This window comes from Chiloscyllium punctatum, chromosome 39 (assembly GCF_047496795.1).
Source record: "Chiloscyllium punctatum isolate Juve2018m chromosome 39, sChiPun1.3, whole genome shotgun sequence".
In the NCBI taxonomy this organism is placed as follows: domain Eukaryota; kingdom Metazoa; phylum Chordata; class Chondrichthyes; order Orectolobiformes; family Hemiscylliidae; genus Chiloscyllium; species Chiloscyllium punctatum.
The window spans coordinates 69,709,957-69,730,060 of record NC_092777.1 but is presented as its reverse complement, the minus strand read 5'-3'; the positions used below and the strand labels follow the sequence as shown (position 1 = coordinate 69,730,060).

The 20,104-nt window shown below is 41.0% G+C and overlaps 1 protein-coding gene across 1 annotated transcript in view; it reads right to left on the bottom strand.

The window, feature by feature from the left end:
• Positions 1 to 20,104, bottom strand: part of ube2o (ubiquitin conjugating enzyme E2 O) — a 162,238-nt gene that overhangs the window by 115,208 nt on the left and 26,926 nt on the right. Inside the window, exons 2-5 of the mRNA XM_072559038.1 lie at positions 11,359 to 11,421; positions 9,846 to 9,956; positions 6,573 to 6,670; positions 5,089 to 5,152 (exon numbers count right to left, since the gene is read on the bottom strand). Of these exons, the coding sequence (XP_072415139.1) occupies positions 5,089 to 5,152; positions 6,573 to 6,670; positions 9,846 to 9,956; positions 11,359 to 11,421 (336 nt within the window). The remainder of the gene's footprint in view (positions 1 to 5,088; positions 5,153 to 6,572; positions 6,671 to 9,845; positions 9,957 to 11,358; positions 11,422 to 20,104) is intronic.

The window sequence follows — 20,104 nt, the reverse complement described above, 5'->3', positions numbered from 1 at the left end:
TTTTTGTTCCACTGTGTGCACACTGAATGCAGCAAAGGCAATTTCTGGTAGAATTTCTAAAATGCTGCTGATGTAGAGTCCAGGTCTCAATACAGTGCAAGAGTGTGGTGAAAACATTTTCATACAATAAGATTTGTGTTGACTTGTATTGATCTACAGATTAATGGTAATCTTTGGAGAAGAGGTAGCTGCCTAGATATGAACAGTACAATACATTCCATACTGTCTCCAACATAATGGGAGGAATATTTGACTGGCCAGGTATGGGTTGATACAAGTATTTTTTTAGCAACATACAGGAACCAGCCACATTTGTGCCCAGAATTGGAGATCAAGGATAGCATGCAAATCTAGTGTAGAGTAGGCAATAACACTACAGTCATCCACTGAAGTGGATATGGTTGGACAGGCAGAATGAGGGAAAAACAAACAAAAATTCCCTGATCATACTCTTGACATATCTCTTGGATTCATACAACAAAGATTCTTGTATGTTTCTCCGCAAAATCCAAAACCCACATCTTTAACAGATCATTTTGTCAGTTCAAGAGAATGAGCCAAGTTTTCCCCTGCTATGGCCAAGACGTAAATACTTTGCAGCATAATCGTTAGGCTATTAATCCAGAGAGCCAGATAATATCCTGGGGACACAGGCAGATGGTGAAATTTGATTCAACAAAAAAATCTGGGATTAAGAGCTGTCATACTTGTGGGTATGCTCGCCAAGCTGGGAAGTTGATTTGCAGATGTTTTGTCCCATATCTTGATGACATCTTCGGGGCTTTAGAGCCTCCTATGAAGCACTGCTGTACTGGGTATTCTGGAATTTATTTAGGTGGTAAAAACAATGACTGCAGATGCTGGAAACCAGATTCTGGATTTGCGGTGCTGGAAGAGCACAGCAGTTCAGGCAGCATGCAAGTAGCTTCGAAATCGACGTTTCGGGCAAAAGCCCTTCATCAGGAAGGGCTTTTGCCCGAAACGTCGATTTCAAAGCTACTTGGATGCTGCCTGAACTGGAATTTATTTAGTTCCATTCCTGCTGCTTCTGGTTGCCGGTTCCAGTAGTTTGTAGTAGTGACCAGTATATTGGGTCTAGGTCTGTGTGTCAAGTGTGTAATGATGACCATGAACCATGGCAATTGTCTGAAAAACCCATTTGGCTCACTAATGTCCTTCAGGGAAGGAAATCTGCAATCTTCACCTGGTTCGGCCTACTTGTGATTCAAGACCCACAGCAATGTGATTGATGCTCAAAGGCCCTTTGAGCAATTAAGGATGGGCAATAAATACTGGTCAGGTGAGTCATGTCAGCAATCTGCAAATAAATAAAATGTTTCTAGAGAATGATTTACATCCTTTCTGAAAGATGGTTCTAACTGTCACATTCCTGAAGTTGCTAGGTATTTGCTTTCGTTCAAAATTCACAAGGCAAGTATTCACAAGACAAGACAAGACATGATATGAAAAAGGTCCACCAGCTTTAAAAGACCTCTGATGGTAATCTATCAGGCCACAGGCTTTGATCCCCATCCATCTGAGCTCTTGTTCCATCAATGGAGGTTCACCCATAGGTTTTACCATGATACTGACCAAGAGTATCAGCTGTCTCGGTAAATTTACAGTCAAGTTGTTAGAAATGAAATGGCATAGTCATCCTCGACACAGACACGCCACCTTGAGTGAAATGGACTTTGCCCATTTGACCTTGGTGGCCTCAAAAAAAAATTGTTGGGATTTCAAGGATTAAAGATTAGTCATCTTAGTAGGAATTCTTCAGCATAGTACTTATGGCCCAGCCACTTCAGCTGCTTCAATGACCTTTCCTCTGTCAAGGTCAGAAATCTGGGAGTTTGCTGATAATTGCACAATGTTCAGCATCATTCACAACTTCAAGTATTGAAGCAGTCCGTGCCCATCTGCAGCAAGACCTGGGGAAGATCCAGGTTTAGGCTTAGAAAAAGCAACAATTCATAATTAAGACAACTGCCAATCAATGACCAACCACAACAGGACCCGATCATCACCTCTTAACATTCAATCACATCAACATCCTATGGATCTACCACATGGATAATGTGACAAGAGCTTGTCAAAAGCTAGCATCCTGCAATAAATAACTCCCCCTCCTTACTCCAAGGCCTGCCACCATCTAAAAGGCACAAGTCAGGAGTGTGATTGAATACTGCCCACTTGCCTGAATGAGTGCTAGTCTAACACTTAAAGGGCCTGACACCATTCAGAACAAAGAATTCTGCTTGATCACATGCATAAATCTCTCTCCACTCAATTAGCAGCAATGCGTACCATTTAGAAGATATGCGTGCAGAAATTGACCACTTCTACATCAGAACCTTCCACTACCCACAATCATTACCATCTAGAAGAATAGCAGGGCAACACAACCTGCAAATTTCCCTCCAAACTCACCATCCTGACCTGGGAATGCATCACTGTTCTTTATCCAGTGTTGCTGAGTAAAAATTATGAAACTCCTCCTTTAAAGCATTGTGCATGTACATACATCAAATGGACTACAGCAGTAATGGTGTTCCCATTTATCTGCTGTCCTTCTCCTTCCAAATGGAAGGAGTCGCAAGTTGAAAAGTGCCGTTTAAAGGAGCTCTGGTGAATCTTGCAATGCATTTTGCAGGCAGTATATATTGCTGCTACTCAGTGTCAGTGGAGAAGGAAATGCCTGTGAACATAGTACCAATCAAGCAGACAGCTTTGTCCTGAATGTTGTCAAACTTCTGAAATGTTGGAGCTACACCCATCCAGGCAAGTGGGCTGTGCCTTGTAGATGGTGGACAGGCTTTGGTGACTCAGGAGATATGTTCCTTGCTGCAGGCACCTTGCAACTTCATCGCACAGAATTTCAGTGACCAGTCGCGTGGACACTCAGTGGCCCAGCCTTCCTTAAAGTGCAGTCCCACTATACCTAAGCACTTAATGTCATGCTTGAATGTTCAACTTTATTTCATTATTTTCTACTTTAAACTAAGAAGGTGTCACTGTACTATAATCATTCAATTTTTCACTTTTAGTTTTGTTGTTTCTTTCCACCTTAAGAATCTGTACAAATGCAAGGTGCTACATTTTGGAAAGGCAAATCAGAGCAGGACTTATACACTTAATAGTAAGATTCTGGGGAGTGTTACTGAACAAAGAAACCTTGGAATGCAGGTTCATAGTTTCTGGAAAGTGGAGTTGCAGGTAGACAGGTAGAAGGTGGCATTTGGTATGCTTGCCTTTACTGGTCAATACACTGAGTATAGGCGTTGGGCAGTCATGTTGTGGCAATACAAGACATAGTATTCCAAAAGTGGCCTAAACAATGTAATTCCTGTAGCAGAGAAACCAGAATTATGTTTTGAAATTTGAAAGGGTTCAGAAAAGATTTACAAAGGATCTTGCTAGGGTTGGAGAATTTGAGCTAATCGCGAGAGGTTGAATCAGCTGGGGCCATTTTCCCTGGAACTTTGGAGGTGAAGGGTGATCTGATAGAAGGTTTATAAAATCACACGGGGCATGGATTGGGTAAATAGACAAGGGCTTTTCCCCATGGTGGGGCATCCAAAACTAAAGAGCATCGGCTTTAGGTGAAAAGGGAAAGATTTAAAAAGGGACCAAAAGGAACAACTTTTTTCACACTGAGGGTGGTGCATGAATGGAATGAGCTGCCAGAGGAAGTGGTGTGGAGGCTGGTACAATTACAACATTTAAAAGGCATCTGGATGGGCATATGAACAGGAAGGGTTTAGAGGAATATGGGCCAAATGCTGGCAAATGGCTCTAAATTAAATTTAGAAAAACTGGACAGTGTGGACAATTTAGACTGAAGAGTCCATTTCCATGCTGGTACAACTTTGACTCTATGGCACTTTGTGCGGTGACATTATACACTTCCACTATACTCCTGTAGTTTGTGCTTGAGTACACAAAGTAAAATTTTTTTTAAAAAATCAATTTCTAGCCTCTGGCCTACTCTTCCAGCTACTGTATTTATGTCTAGTTAAGTGGCTACAAGAGGTGGTCAGAGGCTAGAAATTCTGCAACATACTAAGTCACTTGCACAAGAGTGTTAAATCCTTAATTTATAGAATCATAGAATCTACAAAGTCTCCACTGCCTGCTCATCACTTGTGATATTCACTTACCAGTGAAGCCATTTAATCCTTAATTATTGAGGCTACTCCTCCTGTTCTAACATTTCTGTATCTTTCCTCTGGACCTCACAATATGGTGCCCTTAGTTCCCAACCATGATAGTATTCAATATTTGAATACTGCTTTATCAAAAACAGTCAGTCAGTCATAGTCAACTCACTTCTGTAATGCATTTTGTTTTTACAGAATGTTTAGATCTAGGCTGTAATGAGTTCTGAAGCCTGAACAGTAAAATATTATCTATTAGCACTGACACTCCTTTCAGAGACCACTGCCGATTCACAGGAACATATAGAACAGTCATAAATGTTGCAGATAAAAAAAAAGGCAATAAATCATAGCGCTTGAGCTCAAGTGTTGTCTGTCTGATAAATGTAAAATCACCACTTATAAGGACGATCAAACTTTTGAATAAGTATGCATCATCTTACAACCATTGAAAGAAGTGAGTCAAATGTGCCAAACATTGTCACACTATGTTGATGGTCAAGCATTAGGTCAATTATAACAGAAGTGAAGAAAGTTATACAGAAGTACAATTTTATGCACTTGTAGAGGTGAATCATGCATTGTGCACTGGTCAGGTCTGGGGGTTTCATGCAAGGGTGATTATTGTATAATCATAGCTCACTGTCTTTAACAAATCAGACACCATATCAAAGCAGGACTTTATTTTATGAAAGGAACTCATCAAGACAAAGTTGCAATCAGAGATACTTGCAATCCCCATTCCTGACTCACTAAGCACAGGTCCACGTACAGTCACTATAATCAAACACTTTCAACTATTGTTTCAACTCACTATTGTCAATAATCAACTCAGGACCAAACTCAATTATCTATTACATGCATTAGCATACATAGTGCAAGACACCAGTTTCCACATCTTTCCCCATTCAGGGAAAGACGACAAACTTACCGAGTCACTGACATGGGGACAAAGATCAACAAGCTTACTGCCATCACTGGTACTCATTGAGCATCTAAAAGAGGAACAGACTATCATTTAATATATTAAGTATGGGCTATGCTAGTATTAACTGGGATCATTAAAGTAGAATAGACCTAAATACAAAAAGAAAAAAAAAAAAGAGTATTGAGAAACAGCATTTTGTTAAACATAGAACATACCCCTAACATAGGATTAAGAGGAATAACAGAGCAATTGAAGTAAAGAATCATAATAGCACTTCTCAACGGAGTCAGAGATAATGGATTTAAGTCTAAATTCAGAAATAAGACTGTGATCTAGATTAACACTGCTAATAGAGCACAGGGATAGCTGTAGTCAGGAGATGCCATTTCTGTTGAGATGTTAAGAATCAAGGGCATTGTTTTTTGTTAAGTACATATGAAAGAAACCATGGCATATTTCAGAAAGTACCAGAGTTCTCTATGCCCTAAACAATATTTAACCTTCAAACAGAGTATCTGATCATTTATCCCATTGCTGGTTATGGAACTTTGCTATGCACAAATTGGTGAGTTTTTCCCAAAGCTATACTTAACATTTCAAGAGATACTTCACAATTGCAAAGTACTTTGGGATGCCTTGAGATCATGAAAGGCACTACAGAAATACAAATTGTTGGTTACAAATTCCAAATGCTTTTATGAAATATTTGTCACACCGGACCGTCTTTAATTACATTGTACATGGCTCTGTGCAATGAATGGAGAAAAAAATTAAAATAGATTCGAGGCTTCCCAAATATTAAGTTAACTGCAGTAAAGTAAAATAAAGCATATGACTGAGAAAGGAAACACTTGTTCACACCTCCAGGCAGTGTCAAAGACACATAATTGCACACTTGAAGGCTACTAGATAAATTGTGAATGTTTCAATGTATTGTGTTAAATGGAAATGAGGAAAGAAGGACAACTCCAAAAAAAAATTACTTCACAATCATTCTCTTTCTTTATTATCAAAAGGGTCTAAATCTCCTTGTAGAGTTCAATATGTGCAAGATGCTCTGTAGTATCCTTAGATTACTACATAGCAGTATTTAGAAACTACATTCACGACAGTGGCAACATTCTGCCCTACCTTTACAAAGCAAAGAGGGTGAGCAATAAATGTCAGTGTGGTTGGCTATGCCAATATCCTAAACTGAAAAGTGAATCAAATACTTCTATTCAAATATAATACTCAAATCATTTAAACCAGATATTTACACATATATTTTATCAATTTTTTTTTAATCATTGAACTTCACCATTCATCTGCAAACTGAATTTCATGGTTTTGTTCTAGATCGCTGAAAGTCAACTGGATAATACTTCTACGTAATTAAACCCACTATAAAAGACCCAAATCCAAGGACAAGTCACTCTTTCCATAGCCCCATTTTACACAACTATGCAATGCTGTGAACAATTTATATGAAAAAGTATAAGTGATACCTGGCTCCATTTGATAGTTTTAGGATAAGCTGGGCCACAATGTTGTCAACCTTTCCTAGCCAGCAATCAAAGGCTATGTAATCACCATAGACAAATGGCTGCAAAAGAACATTCAGTATTTAATACATTTTAAAAAATAGTTAGTTCTGATTTAGTGTTACTCCTTGTTTTAAAAAAAATGCATTATGCCACATAATCATGCATTCCAAAAGCAGCTTGGTGAGTCAGCCATGTTATTTGAGAGCACAAGATATTGTACAAACAGATGTTTAATTCCAGGAATAGCTTCTGCAGACTCAGCGGTATTGCTGAAGGGGCTAGGATTTGCAAGCAGGTTGAAACAGCAGTTAGCAGCGGAAGTTGCAGAAAAAAGCCAAAAAGACTTAGCTTAGCAGGAAATGGAAACATTTCAGGCCCATGGGGAAAGAAAAAAGGAGGGAAACTGGACAGGTTAGTCAATCTTTTTCTAAGAGTCACATAGGTATGATGGACATCATTCTGTGCTGCATGAAACCACAGAGGTAAAACAGGTTGCGGCTGATGGTGGACAGAAAATTTAATAAACTAATAAACTTCATATTCAGAAGGTGAATAGGCCGAGGAAGACACATTCAAGGAATTCTCCATCTAACGTCAGGGATCTGGCAGGTCAAATCTTGGAAGGATGCAGTTTATTAAGGCCGGTTAACAAGGCATACAGAATCCCAGATTTCTTAAACAGAACCATAGAGTACAAAAGGAAAACTATCAACTACCTTTAGAGTATTGTACTTTAGTTGCAGCTGAATCAGTGTCCAATTCCAGGTACCCAACTTTTGGAAGGACATGAAGGCATTAGCAAAAAAAAAGTTCAGGAAACAAAACTAGGCAACAATTGGTCCCAAGGATAAGGGACTTCAGTTGCATGAATAAACTGGGCAAAACGAAGGAAGTTTCCTTAAAAAAAGTTAAGCATATTTGATTGGAGTATTAAAAATCTGAGGGCTTTAGACAGAATGGATAGAAATAAATGGTTTCCATTGTTCTAAGTGTTGACAGTCATAGGTCAACAAGTTAAGTGATTTGTGAAAGAATCAAAGATGACAAAAAGTTAGCTATGAAAGTGATTACAATCTAGAATGCATTACTTTGAGAATTGTACTGAAGGCAGTGATTTGTTGGTTTCAGAAGCAAGGTGGAGAAGAAGCAAAAGGTTAAAAGAAAATGCAGGATTAGGGGTTTCCAACCAGCTAAATTTTCTTGTAGGAAATCTGTACTGGAGCCATTCCACAACTGGATGGATGCTTAAGTCCAAGGCAAAGTAGCAAAAGCTGGTTTGGGGTGCATTAGGGTGGGATGGGGGTGGTGGAGAGGATAATGGTAATGACAGTTCCATTCTAAATTTGCATTGTAATGTACATCTCAAATACTGCTTTCCCCATATTCTCATCTCCAGCCACAAGATTCTTCAGCAGCACTCTGTTCAGAAGAAGTTCCAAACCCATTCTCTTAACAGCTGCTGAGCTTTGCAGCTGACAACTACCCCATAGTCTGGTACTGCAGTTGGGTCTTTGGACCAGGCTGTGCTTAGTTACACGCATTGTGCAGAGGTTGGGTAGGGCAGCAATACTGCAATTAGGGAATAATTAGCAATGAGCCAAGGACCCAAATCAGCAGTTCCAAATAGTACGGAACTCTTGGATTTACCTGGAAACGAAATTTAAAAACTTCCAGGAGAATGACAATAGTTGCACTTAACTTAGGGATCCAGCTTGAAGAAATCAGGCAGACAAAAGCATTACTTAAGCTAATCGAGTGAGAAAAGTGGAACATTTCAGAGGACAAAGTGACACTTCAATATGCACATATACATTTCTGCTAATACTTCTGTGTCTGTATGCTCCTTGAGACTAAAGTTTGAGAGACAAGGAAACACTGAGTTAATTCAAAAGATAATTACAATGGAGATCCAAATGTTAGTTTGGTTTCTAGAAAAAGTTCTTTAAAACCTGAAAACACTTTGCTATTCTATGAAATGCAAACTTGTACAATGAGAGTGCTGCTCAATCTCTCTCAGATAAAGGTATTATAATGAATCTAAAAAGTATTAATATCACTAAAGTATTGATATTCTTTCCTGAAACAGAAGTATCAACCTAAATGTCTTCACAGATGTATCTCAAACCCAAGATGCTGCTCAAAATCAGTGACACATCCTACACAAGGAGTGTCCATGACTCCCCACATAGCACAGGATGGCATTTTCCTTGGTCAAACTGCCCTGCCAATGACAACTTTAGTTACTTTACTTACTGTTGAGCCTATGCTGGTCAAAAACCACCTTTTATAATCCCATTTGCCTGCCCTTGGTCCAGAGCCTTGTAAGCCTTCACATTGCAAGCATACATCTAAATATTTCTTAAACGTTGTGAAGGTTTCTGTTTCTACCACCCTTACAATTACTGGAGTTCCGGATTCCCACCACCTTAACATTCTCCTTATATCTCCTGTAAATCTCCTGCCCCTTACCTTAAAAGGTATGCCACCTAGTTACTGATCGCGCCCCCCCCCCCCCCCACAAAGAGGAAACATTCCTTCCAGTCCCTTAATTTCACACAATCCCAATCATATACACCCCCAAAGATTTCTCTGCTCCAAGGAAAACCACCCCAGTCCAATTATTGTATAATTTAACTGAAAACAGTGAATAGTAGAAAATAGAAACTCTTCCCTCTTATTCACAAATCTGCTTCTTTTCCTACATCTCACTTTCCCTGTGCTATTTTAGAAATTTACATTTTTCAAAATGACCGCAGCTGAAATAGTCCCCCAGCTGGAGTTGCCCAACCATTCATGACTCTCCTGTGATGTCACTCTTACAATGTGAGGAGGGGTGAAGAAAGAATCAATCAAGTCACGGTTCTCTTTCCCATTATTTTAGATAGGGGGGGACAATCTCTGGATTCACCTCTGTCACTCAGTAGTGGATAAGAGGGCTTTTATAACAATTGATGTTTGTTGTCATGGCCACAATAACTGGCTCTAGCTTTATATTCTAGACTTATCAAATAGATTCAAATTCCATCAGCTGCCATGGTGGGATTTGAATCTGTGCCCCAGAGCACTAATATGGGTCTCAGGATTGATAGTATAGTCACATTACCACTACACAGTGTCACCTTTACGGCTATAGAAACGAATGCTCTACAACAAAAAATTCAGCATTCTCAATATCAGTCAGTTCTAAAAATATAAATCAATGCAAATATTAGGGAAAAAATGACAATCATGCACCCAAATATGCTGCAAGTCTCTGCTGTTGACTGGATGAAGAATGTAATTTGTTCCCAGAATCTTCAAGGTGCACTCCATATTCACATCAATCACTGTTCCACATTGATTATCCTGTAACAAAATTCAGACAAGATTGGACAAAATCTACATAATTGCAATATTTCATTATTTCAAAAGAATTGTTAGGTTAAGTAGTTCTCACTGAAATGTAATATAAAAGCACAACAAAGCAAATTATAAAGCATTTACTGCTACTTCAATCTCACTACACAAAACTAATGTCTTGGATTTTAGAACGAGCAACAAATCGGGCAGTGATTGTACAAAAGTGATGAATCTTGTCATCCCACTCCTATCTCTGCAGCACTACGACTATGAACAGAAACAGAGGGCTCAGTCATAGCACTGTAGAGTCAGACGTGGAAAGACAGAACACTACTTTCATTTACATTAGCTGCCATTTGCAAGTTTAAAAGGTTGAAGTGTGAATGTTGGTGACTGAGTGGGGTGTCACAGTGATTGCAGATTCTGGCCTCGCCAGTACTACTTCTTCCTAAGTGTAACTAAAGCGCTAACATCAATAGCTCCCAAAAGCAAAATTTCAGAAAAATACAGGCATTTTGCAAATTGGAATGTCCTCTTGGCAATCAGGAATTGGGACATGCGTAGGATTTTCTTCTTTCGCTCCTCAGTGCCAAAACTCATCTGTCACTGTTCAAATCCAAATCCAATCACTTAACAGTCAAATTTGGGACCTTCTAAGCTAAAGAAAAGAATCAGAATGATACCACATGAAGGATATTTGGCTCTCATGCCAGTGGCTCAGATTTTCAAAACATTTTACATACTTTGCTGTCATCCATTTTAAGTCAGCTAGATTGACACATTTAACAATATTCCTCATGAGATTGCTGTTCTGGTCAATAAACAATGGACAATGGAAAGGAACAGAAGAAAATCACTGAACAGGTTATTCAGGACGAATGAAGATGATTATCCAAATTACCATTCCCTGTCATTAATTTATGCACCTAATCCTCCTAATATTTCCTGTCCTTTTATTTCTACCCAATCCCCTCACCTCTAATTGCATGGCAATAAGAGCCACATAGTACAGAACTAACATTGATGTAGAATGCCAAGATCCCTTCCAGGAATTACATTGATGTATCAGCAACTTTTGCCAGCAGTCTGAGCACACCACAATTACTGTTCTGGCACCTTCTGAAAAACACACAGCTCTTTGGCCATTGTGGAAACTGAACTGAACTCAATAGTCCAGCACCATAACTACACAAAGCAACCAGCAGGTGCAATGGGCTAGAATCGATGTTTTCACTTGCAAGGTCCCCATAGATCACAATTCTGCATGAAGGGGAAAGGAGGAGGAGAAAAATATACTGATAAAGGAATAAATTGATCTTAGCAAGAAACCAAGAATATGAAATCTGGGGCTGGAAGGAAGCTAGAACATTTCAATGTCATTAGCAAAAAATGGAGAAAAACAACTTACAGCATTTTTTCCCATACGTCGAACCAGGTCACGTGGCATCAGTGAACGGTCTTCGAGCTTCAGCTGTGAAGGAATAACAAAGGAAGTTGGTCACTATACGGATCATCACAAACTGACCTGTATAGATTAATCCATTATGCAATACATGAATTACAGAGGCATTAGTTGGATCCAAAAGGTCATAGTTACTTTTAAAAGTACTGGGACTGAAGTTAAAACATGTAGAGCTAAGTCAATCGCTTATCCAAGTAAATGATCATGTTTGCTGACTATATGCATATTACACTTCATTACTCTGGACAGGGACATAAAGGTTTGATAAAGCATTCACTCCAGATGCAGTTTCAAATTATCTGGCAGTACAAACCTTTATATTAGTGTAATGTAAAATCAGTGCAGATTTTCATCCCAAAGTTGAAAAGCAATTGATAAAATAAACTGAAACTCTAATCATAAGCAGGAAACCCCAAATTCTGATTGAGTGATGAATAGATGACAACATTAATGACATTCCTATGGATAATCGCACATCAGACATTCCTAAATCAAGGACCATTGTTCTTCTTTCATAGATATGATGACCAAGGGACCCTACCAGAATGATTTAGTGATAGGGAAATAAAACACTTTCACTTGTGCATAAGAGCACTTTCGGATACAAACAAGGGACCTAGCACTGATCCTTGTGGCATGTCACTGGATACCAGCCTCAAGTTACACAAATCACCATCTGTCTCCTATCACAAAGCTAATTTTGGATCCAACCTGCCAAGTTACCCTGGAAACCATAGGTTTTTATTTTCTTTATTAGTCTCCCAGGTGGAATCTCGTCAATGGCTTTGCTGAAAGCAAAATAAAACTACATCAAGTGCCTTACAATTATCTATACACCTGGTTACCCTCTTGAAAACTTCCACTAGAAGTCTTAAGCATGACCTCACCTTAAAGCCATGCTGACTTTCCTGACCAAACCTTGCATCACCAAGAAGTATTTTCAGAATTTTCTCCAAGTTTCCCTACTACTGATGTGCGACACACCAGTCTGTAATTCCCTGATTTAACCCTATTACCCTTCTTTGTGGAGAACTCATTTAACTCCCTGTCAATACCCTCCAGCTCTACACACACAATTGCCTACTTGATCCTTAATGGACACAGATTCCCCCCCCCCCCCCCCAAACCCCCGGTTATCCGCTTCCCCTTACTATAGAATATATTGGGAATCTCCCTAATCGTACCTGATGGGGTTTTTTAAAATCCCCCTCCTTTCTCTTGTAGTTTCTTTTCAAAGATGCCCTTTCAATTTCTATTCTCCACTAGGGTCTCTGTCACTTTGCTCCCCATGTACCTGATAAAAGTCTTATCTAGTCAGAGTCATGGAAATGTACAGACCCTTTGGTCCAACTCATCCACGCTGACCAGATACCCTAAACTAATCTAGGCTAAATGCTGACAAATGGCACTAGATCTCTCTGAACCCTTCCTATTCATATACCCATACACAGACCACCGGGTGTGAGAAAAAGCTGCCCCTTGGGCCCCTTTTAAATCTTTCCCTCTCACTTTAAACCTACCCTCTAGTTTTGGACTCCTCTACTCCAAGGAAAATACTGTGGCTATTCACCCTACCCACGCGCCTCACGATGTTATAAACCTCTGTCGCTCCAGGGAAAACAGCACCAGCCTGTTCAGCCTCTCCCTGTAGCTCAAATCCTCCAACCCTAGCAACATCCTTGTAAATCTTTTCTGAACCATTTCAAGTTTCAGAACATCATCCCGACAGCAGAGAGACCAAAACTGCACGCAGTATTCCAAACATGGCCTAACTAATACCAATACACATCCACTGCACCTATAATACACTGGGCATTAAAGTAGAGACCATCCAGCTTCACCTTATTCCCTTCAAACTCAACATGGCTGAACTTTCTCTGCCTTGGTTCCTTTAGTAAAATATGCCATGTTCTTATCACTATATCCCCTCCCCAGCCAAAATTCCTCAACAGCATGACAAAATGAACTCATCATCCAGTTCCACATTCAACAAACAGTCCCAGTAAGACTGGAATATAAAATCCTCCCTCCTGCAACTACTCTTGAGCGATGTATTCATATATCATTCTCCTATTTCAGTGCTCACGAGTATGTGACTTCAGGCCCTGTTGTTCAATTAACTGTCTAGTTCCCTAAATTCTTGATGCAACACCTCAGCCCTCATTCTACCTGCTTACCACTACCTCTGTCTTATCACCATTTCTCTACAAAATGCCTAACCTTGGCACTAGACAGCCAGTTCACCATCATGGAGTCATGTCTGTGGAAATGCCTCTCTATTTCCTAAACAAGTCCCTTATCATGATTGCTCCTACTTCCTTCTTTCTCTGTTCCTGAACAACAGGTTGATTGAGGTGCCAGAAGCTTGGTTCCATCTGCTCTCCCTTGAGCAACCAGCACCCTCAGCAGCTTCAAAAAGGTGGAAAAAAAAACAATTTAAGAACAGGATCCCAGGAGATTCCTGCATTACCTGCCTGGTGGTCACCCATTCCTTCTCTTTCTCCAGACCTTTGAACTGTCCTGTGACCAACTCACTCAACGTACTATCCACAAAACTCAGCTGCACAGATTGCCAAAGTGCCTCCAGCTCAAGTTTTTGCAGTTGGTCATCTAGGACACCAGCAAGTTACTTGACTACCCATATGACAGGTCACATTCCACTCTGCTAACTTCATGTCATAATTTGAACTTCATCCACATTGAACCCAGACTTTGTAAATCAAGCCTACTGACAAGAGTAGTGCTGTTGTTTTCTGGCAGACTAACCGTTACATTAGAGCTGAGCATCAGCTCTCAAGTACTTCCTCCTGTCTCCCCCTGCACCACGGACCCACCATGGAATACCAGGCTATTGTGTCTGTAATAGTCACTAATCTCATTTCACCTGGTATTCTGTCCCGACTGCCTCAAAGTTCACAGTCCAACCATACAAAGCTTGCTTCTACCTCCTTTCCAACATCCACAAACACAACTGTCCAGGCAGACCCATTTTTTTTTAAAAAGCACCCACTCCTGCTCCAGAGAACTCACGTATTCCTACCTTATTGCGATTTTTTTTCTCCCCTTGTCCAAGCCCTCTGGCTTACACCTGCAATTCTTCCGACACTCAGTTTACAGCTTTAGCTGCTTCCTTTTCACTTTGGACATACAAGCCCTCTACACACGAAGGCTGAAGCCATCCCCAACCCCACCACCTTCCTCCTCTGCCTGGCCGAGCTCATCCTCATCCTGAACAAGTTCTCCTATAACTCCTCTCACTTTCATGTCAAAGGGATGGCCGTGGGTGCCTGCATGAGCTCCAATTGCACCTACCTTATTGTGGAACATTTGTTGTTCCTGTCCTAACCAGCCCTCGCCAACTCCTCTTTCTCCAGTACATTGATGACATCAGCATTGTTTCCATCTCTTGAGCAGAGTTGGAAATGTTTGTCTATTGCACTTCCAACTGTCACTCCATTCTCACCTTCACCCTGCCCATCTCTGTTCTCCCTTTCTCAACATTGGCTCCCATTTCTGAAGATAGGCTGACCACCAGTATCCATTAGAAACCCACCAACTCCAGTTATCTTTACTATACATCCTCACACCCTGCTTCCTGTAAAGAATGTATTCTATTCTCCCACTTTCTTGATTTCCATCACAATTGTTCCAGTGGTGCTAGCTTCTCCAAAAGGGCCACCAAAAATGTCCATCTTCTTCCCCAACCAACAATTCCCCATCATAGTGGTTGACAGGGCCCTCATGCATATCTGACCCAACTAGCACACTGGAAGCCTCAAATGCTCTCTTCCTCCTACAGCAATAGGGTCACCTTCATCCTTACTTACCATCCGCCAATATCCCAAGGATCTTTATCTCCTTTTTCCACTACCTCCAGCAGGATACCACCACTAGACATATTCCCCTCCCCTCCCTTCTTAGCCTTCCACAGGGACAAATACCTCCTGGATACCCTAATGTACTTCACCTTCACTCCCAATGGTTCCAGACACCTCCCCAGTACTTTCCCATGTTTTACTTTGTGGTTACACCTGCCCGTTCATTCCTCCTTCCTCATTATCCAAGACCCCAGAAATACTTCTAAGTAAAACAGCAATTTTTCTCAGCTTCACTCAATTTAGTCTACAGTATTTGCTGCTCACATGTAGTCTCCACTACACTGGGAAGACAAAGTGCAGACTGGGCAAGAGCTTTGCAGAACATCTTTACTGTGTCAGTAAAACACAGCCATGAGCTTGCATAGCTTGCCACTTCAAGACGGCTCTGCGTTCCCAGACCAGCATCTGTCTTGGGCTTGTAGTGCTCCAGCGAAGCTCAGCACCAAGTAGAAGAACACGACCTAATTTTCTGCTAGAGAATCACGCAGCTTTTCAGATTCAATACGAAGTTCAACTAATTTAGGGCTTGAGCACCTTTCCCATGTCCTTACCCCAGCCTCCACACATCAGGAGCAAATTACTGCATATGCTGCAATCTGTACTGAAAACAATAAAAGCTAGAGATCGCAGCTGGTCAAACAACATCCATGGAAGGAGAGATCAATGTAACATTTCGAATCTAGGTTACTCAGAGCGGAAATGAAGCATGGAGTGGAGCAACATTTATCCTACAGTAGTGGTGGATTGAGGGGGTAAAGGTGTAGAGTGCTGGCGGACAAAGGATGTTGATAGTTCAGATTAAGTTATGGGAATCCGAGAATGGTACAACAATGGTGTGTCCAACTGGCAGAAGAAATAGCAGACAGTCCCACTGGATTTTGAGGTGGAGATTAGGAGGGCATGCTGACAGAATGTGAAAACTAAAAAGGAAGGGAAGAAATGGGAGGTGACTCACAGTTTGAAGGTGTTGAACTTAATATTAAGTACAGAAGGCTGTAAAAAGCCTAGTCTGAAGACGAGACATTGTTCGTCCAGGTTTGCGCTGTGATACACTGGAGCACTGCAGCATGCCAAGGACAGGCAAGTAGGCACACGAGCAGGACGCGGTGTTAAAATTACCAGCTACAGGAAGATCGGGGTCATGCTTGTGCATAGAATGGAGATGCTCTTCAAATTGGTCACCCAGCCGGTGGTTAGTTTCTCCAGTGTAGAATAGGCCACATTGTGTTCAGCAAACAGTACACAAAATTTGAGGTGGTAAAGGTGAAATGTTGCTTCACCTAGAAAGAGTCAGGATCTCTTTGAGCTTTAGTATGCTTCCTTTGAGCAAGTCCAAATGAGGTTCTTCCTCTTGTTTCAATGGGGAGTTGGAGAAAGCAATATTTAGGATTCTGTGATTGGGGAATGATATCACATGTCAGATATCTGCTTTGACATGTGAGCGAGAGAGTGATGTTAATCCTGCAAGCTCCTACAGCTTCTGTCTTGCCATTCTGTCACATGAGGTCTGTATTATACTATAGCTGGCCCAATCAGAAGGTTAATACTGTACTGAGCTCTCCCCAACCTACAACGGGTGCCAACTAAAGAGTCAAAAAGATTGTCTCGAGACAATTTTCCTGAATACACCGGGGCGATGTTGCTTTGTTTGGACACAGCACCGCTGAAAGTAACACTGTTGCATACACTTATCTCCACTGGAATTCCTTCTCCAGTCTCGCCATCTTCCAGTTTGCCTTTATAATCACCTTTAAGACAACTCTAACCTAGTTTTTGATCAGCTGTCCTATTATCTCACGAGAGTTGGTGTCATACTTTGTTTTTACAACACTTGTGACAAACCTACAAGAGATTTATTACAAAGGCATTACAGAAACAGTTAGTTAATGGTAATGCTAAGTATACACATGACTTCAGCCATTAATAGTCACCCTGTTAATAGAATTTCTGCATTCTCAATGACAATCACCAAAAGAATTGAAAAATCATCAAAAGAATTCTAGATTTTACTCACCTATTGAATAAGCACATTGACCTCATGCAGTCAACCAAACATTCACCAATGAATTCTGCTATGCACAGCTTTTATATGCCAACTCGTACAGACTGCCCTGCTACATCAGCATCATTTATTGACACTACAAACGTTTGACTATTCAAGTTAATCACATAGCAATGGAAGTGGCACAACATGGCGTTCAGGGAAAATAGAGAAGGAAGGAATGTGGAGGGTGGCAATATAGATTAAGAGAACATCAAATGATGGAGAGAAATGTCTCAAAGGGGTCAATGGCAAAGTCTTCTTGGTTACAGCCAAGGAACGAAAAAAGGTTAATAGGAATAAGAAATAGCTGGCCCCTTGAGCCCGCTCTGCCATTCAGTAAGATCATGGCTAATCTTTTCATGGACTCAGTTCCACTCACCCGCCTGCTCACCATAACCTTTAATACTTTACGGCTCAAAAATCTATCTTTGCCTTAAAAACATGTAATGAAGGAGACTCAACTTTTTCACCGCGCAGGGAATTCCACAGATTTACAACCCTTTGGGTGGCGAAAGACTGAAGAACAAATTTGCAAGGAAATAAACTATAAATAGTTATCTCGCCCTTAACTATTCAACTATCTAACTGTTAGACTGAGAAAGCTTTAGTGTAAGGGCAGAAAAATCACTTAAGTACCAAGGACATTTAACTCAATTCAAAACTAATTTTTCTTTCTAAAAAAAAAGAGGGCTGATAAAGCCAAAAATGCCTCAAATGAAAATCAAGTGGCTGTCTTAAGAAAGCTTGTAGCCTTACAAGTTACATATTTTTTTTTTTAAGATTAGATTACTTACAGTGTGGAAACAGGCCCTTCGGCCCAACAAGTCCACACCGCCCCGCCGAAGCGTAACCCACCCATACCCCTACATCTACCCCTTACCTAACACTATGGGCAATTTAGCATGGCCAATTCACCTGACCTGCACATCTTTGGACTGTGGGAGGAAACCGGAGCACCCGGAGGAAACCCACACAGACACGGGGAGAACGTGCAAACTCCACACAGACAGTCGCCTAAGGCGGGAATTGAACCCAGGTCTCCGGCGCTGTGAGGCAGCAGTGCTAACCACTGTGCCACCGTGCCGCCGTGCTAAGAAAATGCAGGAAAGTGTTTGACCATGGGGGGGGCATTTGTTCAGCAGAATTGGGGCATCTGTTCTTAGTGTCAACAGATTGGTATAAATAAGATAATAACATTTGTTCACTGGTGGAATGAGTGGCAGTATTTCCTTCTCACCCAGGGGCTGGAAGCTGCGCATTTTTCACAGTGGGATGTTGGCTAACTAAAAATTCTGGTTATATTGAAGACTCTTAACAAAACTCATACTCAATAGGAAAAGAGCATGTAATTTAATAAGCAGAGTGGAATACACATGTAATAGAACAATCCAGATACATATTTGTGTATACCACACTAAGCAGATTTGTATTTATGAAGCTCAGCTTCCTAATCTTGACTGTTCTGGAATGTGAATGTCTCATTACACATGCAGGCTGAAACTGACATAGTAAGAAAGCTGGAAGGTGTGTGAGAGAGAGTGTGTGTGAGAGAGAGAGAGAGAGAGAGAGAGAGAGAGAGAGTGTGTGTGAGAGAGAGAGAGAGAGAGAGAGTGTGTGAGAGAGAGAGAGAGAGAGAGTGTGAGAGAGAGAGAGAGAGAGAGTGTGTGAGAGAGAGAGAGAGAGAGAGAGTGTGTGAGAGAGAGAGAGAGAGAGAGAGTGTGTGTGAGAGAGAGAGTGTGTGTGTGTGTGAGAGAGAGAGTGTGTGTGTGTGTGAGAGAGAGAGTGTGTGTGTGTGTGAGAGAGAGAGTGTGTGTGTGTGTGAGAGAGAGAGTGTGTGTGTGTGTGAGAGAGAGAGAGAGAGAGTGTGTGTGAGAGAGAGAGAGTGTGTGAGAGAGAGAGAGAGTGTGTGAGAGAGAGCGTGTGAGAGAGAGAGCGTGTGAGAGAGAGAGAGTGTGAGAGAGAGAGAAAAAACAAACAAACATTCTCCTGTAAATTACATTCACTGACCGAAGGGTTCAAGGGACAGAGCCTGAGAAAATAGACAGAAACTGGTGGAAAGATTAACTCTTTGTGGTCTGATTTAAGTGAACACTGGCTTGTCACGGATTGAATGTTTGTGCTGTTCCCCGGAGTTCAATGGCAGGCCACCGCATTACAAATTATGTACCAAACTGCAGATGCATTGCATATTTCTAATTGAAGAATACACAAGACAGGGGTTAAAAAGCCAATTTCAACTCTAATGGAGTGAGGCAGTGGGTCTGACGTTCTTGCGTGTGCCAGTGGGCTGAGGTATTGTGCACGGACCTGGATTTCAGTATAAACCTACGGTGAAGGTCAGAGTTGAAGAGGTCAAAAGGTCAAGAGACCACAGGGCTAGTTTCAGAGAGAAACCAGAGGGTCATCACATCAGACAAGGGGAAAGATTGAGGTGGCAAGACCTTAATAATGACATCAGCAAGTGTGGGAATTGAACCTATGCTGTTGGCATCACTCTGCATCACAAACTAGCTATCCAGCCAATTGAGCTAATTGATTCAAATCACAGTCAAAGATTTATCCCTTAGTCAATGTTGGAGGTAGAGACTCACTAGCAAGATTGACCAAATGAAACAGGACAACAAAAAAAACTTCTCACCATGAATGTGAATTTCAGTTATTGTTCAAATGAAATTTGAACATAGTCACAATGTACATGCATAACTAAGAATTTTGAAATGACTGATGAAGTACCAACACAAACACTGACAGTAACCCCTAGTTCAACAGC